Below are 8,773 nucleotides of genomic sequence, written 5' to 3'. Positions count from 1 at the left end.
AAAAGAGAATCGATGTTGGGATGTATCCGACTTATCTGTTCTTGAAAACCTAACTCTGATATTTTTGTGGGTTAGTTTAGTTGTACTCTCTGATAGAACGTCAGTGAAGTACTGATTGGAAAATAATTTTTTTAAAAAAACCACTGCATTCCATGGAGTTTGCCAGTTTCTTCACTGTTAAACAACATTCATGCACTGATGATCTATTGATGCATGGAAAAAGGACAGTAGATTGAAGATTAACAAAGTTTATAACAGATATAAAGCTAAAAATTATGAGAGAAGTAGACTTTATTTCAATGTGATGATCCTTCTATGTGTCTGTGTGTAATGATCAAACGGTATAATAATGCTCAACCTAATAAATCCTAGACAACCATATTCTGATCAAGCCCTAATTAAGCTGTAACATGAAGAAGTAATCCCCTATTAGTTAGCAGCACTAGCTGGCTATTCAAATGCAACACGACAAGTACTGCAGGCTTTGATAGTATCAAACTCAATGTCCTAGTTTCCCTGGCTGCATTGCCTAGGTAATACCAATGCATTGGATTGATATTTGTACTAAGATTAAATTCAATCAGATTTCTATGACTATGACAAAACAAAAATATTTCAACCTTTTCTGCAAACACCAAACATATGGTTATTGTTACACCCTGCAAATTACAAGTGTTGAGAAAGTGACAAGTTCTCTGGGTTGAATGTAAGAGGCCATGGCGTTTAGGTAAAAGGGAACAGAGAAAAGGAAACAAACGGCAGAATTGCACAAAAGAACAGGTTGTATGTTCATGAGTACACGTACAATTCACTCTTCTACTTTACCTCAGGCCGGTCGCCAAGTCTTAGCTCAAGATCCAAGCCTGCTATGGAGCTAGAGCTAAGTTCATCAGTTACGTCTGATTGAAGATGATCTACATGGCTCGATTCAATTCGACGTCTCTTGCAACTCATAGCTTCGTCCTTCCCAGGGCAAGTTCGACGGACAACCAAATTCAAGCTTATAGACAAATCCTCCGTGACATTGTCATCCCTAGCACTAATGTTTGAACCTAGGAATTTTGGGTCCTTGTCATCAGTGTTTGGATCAGAGACATCAAAACACCTATGGTTGACTATGTTTAACCATGATGGAGGGGTAAATAAGTTGGGTTTCTGGTGATCTTCTTTGAGCATCGAAGAAGAAAATAGAGGAACAAAATTCTTCTCAGAGGGAGGCGAAACCCTAGAAGCTGCTGCAAATACAACACGATCAGAATCAGGGTTAGGGTTGTAAACCACGGTGCAGATCTGAGAAGGGCAAGGATTCAGAATAGGGTTGTGATGATTATGATTGTCGGGTTGAACAATTTCATTATTCAGAGTTGGAGATTGCTTTAGCCTTGCTCTATCCCTCCTGTGGACATTCATGTGACCCCCTAGAGCTTGAGCAGACCTAAATTCTCTTCTACAAAAGCTGCAAGAATAAGATCTTGGAGGCCATATACAGCCTCCCAACGGCCCGGCTGCATCTTCTGCAAACGCTTGTTCTTCCCAGGAATCGCCATACGAAGGGTTGGTTGAGGCTTGAAGATGATGAGAGCTGCTCAGGCAATGTTTTTGCTTCGGCCACATCCAATACCGGGCTTGCCCCATTGTATAAGAGAACAATAAGAAGAAGAAGAAGAAGATCAATTTAATTTGTATTGCAATCTTTGGAAGAGAAGAGTGAAATGAATTTTGAATATAGGAGATATAGGCAGTTTATATCCAAGTTGGAGGAATTGAAAGCTACAAGAGAATCCTTGAGGAAATTAGGGCTTAGATTAGAAATGCTTCCATTGTGGAAGGTGAACTGGTGGGTACTCTAGTTTGGACGTTTCAGTGCAGCTACTTTATTTGTCCTTCTACTTGGCCCTGCACAGTCAGCTGGGCAATAGTATAGTTACCCATTATTATTTTCTTTCTAATTTTCTTCTACTTCAATTTCTTTGTAATGGAGGAATTATATATGGTTTAGAAACACACTACTGTTGTGTGGGTCCTCATCATGATTGTCTCTTATATGGTCTGGATGCTTGAGTTAACAAACTGAGATTATTTGATTGAAATGTCATGCACAGTTCAAAAAATGGCAGAGAATTAGAATTATCAGTATAGAACATAAATTAAGAACATTAATACTGGCTTGGAGCCTCTGTCAGGTATATGCTACAAGAAGAAGGAAATAACGAAGAAGTGTTGAAAGGGAAGCTTCTTATTGGTGAAGGGCAGATTAATTAGAGAAGACAAGTTTAATTTGCATATTAATTAAATTTTTAATTGAATACAAGTGGAAATGAACTTTCAATAGCAGCTTTATTACATTACGGGAAAAATTTGTCATTGATTACGTACCATCCCTTGCAGGACTTTTTTTTGTTTGTTTCTTAGTATTTTATTGTGTAATTAACCTAATTTTTTAAGTAAAAAAATATCAAGATATAATCATGTTAATTAACCTTGATACCGTTTGTTAGAATTGAATAGCACATTATAATTACATACAAAAATAATGAGAAAATATGATATAAAAATTTAAAGGAGTTTGATCGTAATGCATACGTCCAAAATACCAAGGATATATAATACATTAATCAATAGTTTTGTATAGAAAAACCATACAAGCTCTCCCAACTTAGTTTTTGCTAGCTAGAACAAGTTTAAAATCCATCTCATAAATCACAAGTTCAAATAATTAGTCACACACTTGAGAACAAAATCATAGTAATTTGATTGTATTATCTCACATATTGCTAGTGTAGTTCATCAATGACAAAATTAATAAAGGATAAATGTTAATTTATTGGTAACAACTTTAATTGGCTTATGTCTAGAATACCTATTATTATCCTTTATTCATCGTTAAATGAGATTTTATCTGAGAGCCTCTCTTTTATGTAAAATAAATTTTAGAAATTATTTAACTAATTTATGAAAAGATGATCTCTTATTTGATCATCTCATTGTCATCAATTATATAATATAATATATATATATATAAATCTAATAGGGGTAATGCTAGATTAAGGTATAATAAATATATCTTAATTTTCAAACAAAATACATTTATTACTTCATATTTTTATCCCTTCAAACGTACTCTTTTTCACTGATAATAAATAAATTATGTTTTGAAAATTTTTTAACTAATAAAATTATTTTGAATTTAAAAACAAGATGTAATTATTATGACAATAATTAACATTAGTTATTTAATAAATAAATAATAAAAAATTCAACCTTTGCCCAACTTAAGAATCCCCTTGAAAAGAAATATTTTTAGGCATTTGTTAATGAATTATATTTTGTTTTTACAGGATATATTTATTACATTGGATTTTGTTAATGAGTGTCTTAAGGACACTAGTTAAGGAATATCTATTGCATATTATTTTAGATAAATGCAATATTAATTATTATTTTTAAGACAATAGTTAAATAGTAATAAATATATATATTTTTTAGATAATGTACATTTATTACCTAATAGAGGGCGGATTCCTTGTTTTTAGGGTACTTTTAGAAACAAATCCAGTAGAGACGTTTTGATATTAAAAATAAGATATAATAAATATACTTTGTCAAAAAATAAGATATAATTATTATTATTTAACCATTATCTTAAAAACAATAATTAACATTACTTTTATCTAAAATAATATACAATAAATACTCATAGTTCTTAAAGCACTCATTAACACGTGAGTTTTTTTTTTTTAATTTTACTAATAAGAAAGTAAGAGTACCACTTTTAGAAATTAATATGCATGATTGGGGATGAGTTAAAAGAATAAGCAGAACATCAATCATCTTATCTGAGTTTGATTGGAAAGGTATCACTTAAATTAATCTGTTCAGAGGCTTTTATAACTAGTTAAAAAGACAATCTAAACTTAACAAAAATATTGAGGATATTGTCAATGACTATGTAAGTGCATGTATCCATTTAAGGGATAAAGTTCTTAAATTTTGACACTCAAAGATAAATCTGTTTGTTCATCTAGGGTCGTAAAGCGGACGAATTATGAGTTTTAGAGAGATTGAGATGATCTGAATCAAAAATTATTTGTAATCGAGAACCCTTTAATTCTTTTATGATATAAAAAGAAAACATAAATATTGAGAACAATTTTTGAAAATTTTACTATTTCCAAACTCGCTTAACTATTAGTATTTTATTTATTAAATTTAATATTTATTAAATTAATCAAAATTTAATCCCTCATGTAAATTTAAAAAGCTTCTAAATTTCCCAATTACTATCCTAATATTCACAGGTGCGATCCACAAATTCCAAGTGATGTGACCCAAAGAAAAGGGACATATACCTTCTCCCAGCATTATACATATCTTAATTAAAAGGATTGTGCTTCTCCTTCCTTATAATATAGCCCAGAAGATTGTCTCTTTTTAAAAGATTCTACTTAACATGCATGTCTTCATTATCAACTTGTTATTTTAATTTATTAACTTCTTATTTATTAATTATTAATTTGAAAGAGAGAGAGAGGATGGCGTTTAAAATAGAAGTTAGAAAATGAAAGTTTAACAAATTTTTTCAAGTGTGGGTATTCGTAGAGACCCCTAGATAGGTTGGGTTTGAATTAGACACATCAAATTCAAATTTAATTTAGATTTATTAAGATAAGACTAAACCCGTCAACATATAAATAAGGATTTTGCCCAAAAATCACACATAAAAAATCTAAACAAAGACTACTAAATCAAAAATATTGTCCCAGTTAAAATTAAAGCCAGAACCCTAAAGGAGAAGTTTCAAAGAGGACCCTTGTCGAGGAGAGAGTTTGTCAAAGCCTTGGTTGAAGTTGAGGGAGTAGTTGAGGGGGATGGTCCTTGAAATCGATGGAGGAGGAGTGTTGGCCGTCAATCCGGTTGATTAGGTGTCAACACTTGTCTCAAATTTCCAACAGGTCCTACGCTCACAACTTAATATTAAACTAAGTCGAGGGCGCTCGTAGCAATGTCAACCAATCTTTGGGTACAATCGCGATGGGGGTAGTGGTGGTGGAGGAATATATGAGTAAGAAAGGCAAAGAAACTAAGGGGCGGTGACCCAAGGTGATCGACAATGATCCAAGCTAGCCCATGGTGGCAAAGAAACTAGGAAGTGGTGGCTGTCAGTGGTGGTAATAAAACAGGAGGTGGAGGCGTTCAGGCGATCAACCTAATTATTTGGCTTCAACAAGTTGAGAGAGGTTTGAGAGTTGAGAATTTTGAGATTAGAGAGAGAGGCAACTAACTAATGAGAGTTTGGGTCAATTTTTGATCTAATGAATCTATCCAAACTTCTCTCGTTTAATAAATGAGTTTAGATGTGACGGGTTTAATCTCAATTTGTTATAAATGGATCTAAATCTCAAGAATTTCAAATAAATCATAGATTAGACCCATATTATTGACGATTCTAGGATCACAAGATACCCAGACTGATATGACACTGGATGATGGGAAATAATGGCTATTAATCAATCAAACTTTGAATTATTTTAGTTTATTCTGTTAACTTGTTGCTGGCAATTATTTTTAGATTTCCCATTATTTTATGTTATCGAACATCCTGTCTGAACTTTTGGAGGGGTTGTACGTACAACCTTTGGAAACCATGGCACGTTTTCATACGATGTGTCGTTCAACGCTCATCGTTAATTAATTAATTAATTAATAATTGTCAAATCACAGGACCTCGATTACCGAGACTGTGGATCGTTTCTTGCTAATTCCATACTTGTAATTTACGTATCTCAATGGCTATCTTGTATTATCTTCTAAAGAAAGTGTAATATTTGAAATTTTGAAGATAAATAATAATTATAAATTTTGATATTTTAGAGTGATTGGTGATTTATGAAATACTTATGAGTTAAAAAAATTTAAATAAGGATATTAAATTTATTATATTTTTAAATGGGGAAGTGATTGGAAGTTTGTAAAATTCTTAGGATTTAGATTATTAAGTGATTAAGGTAAATAAATATTATATTAATTAATATGTTTATATATAATATAAAATAATTAAATAATTAAATGAGAAAGAATGAAAATGGTATCACGATGTTATGCGGTTATGTACATGAAGAGTTATGTAGAAATGTTATGTAATGCTAAGTCTAGACGATATACAATAAATGGTGTCAAGTGTGTCTAAGGATATGGGGTACAAAGTCACTGACTGTCGACCGTGGGTCGTGGCAGTTGATGGTTGGATGTATGGGCGCCAGTCATCGGTTGTTACGATAAGTGCTAGATGGGCCAGAAGAGCTGGTACTTCTAGATTCCCGCATTGACTTATGGATATCATGATATGTGTGCTGCATAGGGACTGAGTTACATTCACGTGGGGACATACTTTGTGTGTAATGAGATGCGTGAGCATTTGCATGATCTGATTGGTCTAAAAGTCAATTTGGGTATCCTAGGTGAGCATATGCATTTAGAGCATGCCGCATGTGTGTATTCCTATGTGGGCGTAGCAGGGCCTGATGCTTGGTTTATGGGGGCCTTGTCATCACGTTTATGCTACAGAAGCCATTGCATTTCCTTTTTGTTGCATTGCATGTTGAGGATGCAAGCTCGAGAGAAGGCTTAGAAATTAGCTAGGGGTTGGCCCGAGGGAGCTTCGGCTCGGCTTAGATATTAGTTCGGGATTGGCCCGAGAGAGCTTTGGCTCAGCTTAGATATTAGCTCGGGGGTGGCTCGAGAGAAGACCAAGATCACGAAAGGATATGACGATGTAATGGATGACAGGAAAAGCATATGAGAGTATGATGGGTACAGGAAGAACATGTAACAAGTATCAGGAAAAGCCAAATGTGAATGTCAGGAAAAGCCGACCATGTCAGGAAAAGGCGGGTCCAAGAGAATGATGAAATAGTAGCTTATGTTAGGCTACAACAGGTTTGTATGCGGGATTTGGGTGCCAATGTGTGACTTATGTGGGCTCTTGGTTCCTTATGTGTAGCTAATTTTATGTTGTGCATTTAGAAGTAAAGCACATATGGCTCATGACATGGCGTGGTTGCATTGGCATGAATTGCATGGGGTATTATGGGAAGAGTTCAATCTGTAACTTATAACCTTCATTTCATAAGCTTGCTGAGTCTCGCTACTCATGTTTGTTTTATATCATTCCAGGTCAACATATCCTGAGATTGCAGGTACGCTCGTCAAAGTCGAGTCATGATAGCAAATGCAGAGCTCTCCCGAACCTAGATCCTGAGTGTTGTGTGTTTGGATCAGGGTAACGTTTCATGTTTGTGACATGGAGGCATGTTATGTAGACCCAAGTGGGCCCAAGTTGTGAAAGATTATGTAAAGTTAGTTATGCAATGTTATGTAATAAAAAAAAAATATGATTTCTAAAAGAGTTGTGCGAGAGGTTTAGTTTATATTATTGTTTGATATCATTTAAATAATGACCCTCTCACAGATCCTCTATTCGCGGTAGGGGCTCCGGGAGGCGAGGCGTTACATAAAATATTATTTGTTAAAATAAGTAACATAAATATGTATTAAGATAATTTATTTATAAAATTTAAAATAACTTATTTAAAGAGGAATGAAAGATAAATTTATCTGAAAAATTTAAAATAAGAAGTCACATGATTTTTTTCTAGATGAATTTAATAAATTAATATAATAAAAATATTTTTATTTGATATACTTTTTATAATTTACTTTTTCTGATCTATATTTTAGTCAACAAACACTATCTAAAGAAATAAAAAGAACTTTGAAAAAGATAAAAAAATAGATATAGTGAAAATGTATAAATCATATTAAAAGAAGAAATATCAGAATAATAAATAAACACAAATGTATATTTGTATCTATTTTTTAGAGATTAAGTCACGTATATAATCCATCTCTTAATAGATGATTATAAGATTTTTAGTGAGATTTCATGATTGTTAGCTAAGATTCTCAAGAATAATTGAATTGAGTAAAGAAATATTCGAGATGTGAATAGCCTTTCTAGTACGACGGAAATACATATATCATGTGACCCCATTAATTAAAGGAATACTTATTATGCCGTAATTGACTCAAAAAAAATATGATATCGACTTCGTGAATCAAAAATAAAAAATCACTAATAAAATGTAGGAACTCTATCTCCAAATAAATTCGAATTCTGAATATATGTGGTCTCTTCTTCTAAACATATAGACAACAACGTGAGGGTTTGCCCCTGCAATGTCAAAGGTGGGCTCAAGTTAGGACCATTAGCCGAAATCCTAAAAGTAGTTAACCAACAAAATCATAAAATAACTCCCTTCTTATGAATGTTAGATATATTAGAGTCAATAATACAATCTAATACGTAAATTGTGGTGAAAAATTACGATGCGGAATAGAGTAAGGAAATAATTATCGAATACAAGATTTAAGTGATTTCATTACAACGAATAATTTACATTCACAGGAAGAGACATACAGTTTTACTGTAAATAAATTGAGATAATACAATCGATCAAATCTCACAAAATCCCAACATATCCAATTACCTCTGACTAATTTTTTTTATTTATAAAAACTGTTTAATAGAAACATTATATACTTATTCATTTACCCTTTTGCACAGCAATTGAAGGGAAGGCCTCGCCCCAGCAATGGTAGAGAAAGTCGAGTCCACATAGCCCAGATGAAGATACTAGGCATTATTCATTTTTCTCAAATACCTAGTTTGGGTAGAACTTTGGAGGGTAAAAAGCACAGTGAAACTCATTCGACC

General features: G+C 33.0%; 1 protein-coding gene across 1 annotated transcript; it reads right to left on the bottom strand.

The window, feature by feature from the left end:
• Nucleotides 1-597: 597 nt before the first annotated feature.
• On the bottom strand, nucleotides 598-1,884 carry LOC127790426 (zinc finger protein 10-like). Its single transcript, XM_052319944.1, has one exon. It carries the CDS (start codon nucleotides 1,633-1,635, stop codon nucleotides 817-819), a length of 819 nt encoding a protein of 272 aa, XP_052175904.1. The 5' UTR covers nucleotides 1,636-1,884; the 3' UTR covers nucleotides 598-816.
• Between the last annotated feature and the right edge of the window lie 6,889 nt (nucleotides 1,885-8,773).

The sequence above is a fragment of the Diospyros lotus genome, chromosome 14 (genome assembly GCF_014633365.1).
Source record: "Diospyros lotus cultivar Yz01 chromosome 14, ASM1463336v1, whole genome shotgun sequence".
NCBI classification, from domain to species: Eukaryota; Viridiplantae; Streptophyta; class Magnoliopsida; order Ericales; family Ebenaceae; genus Diospyros; species Diospyros lotus.
The sequence above is the reverse complement of the archived record's forward strand: the minus strand, read 5'-3'. Positions and strand labels throughout refer to the sequence as shown.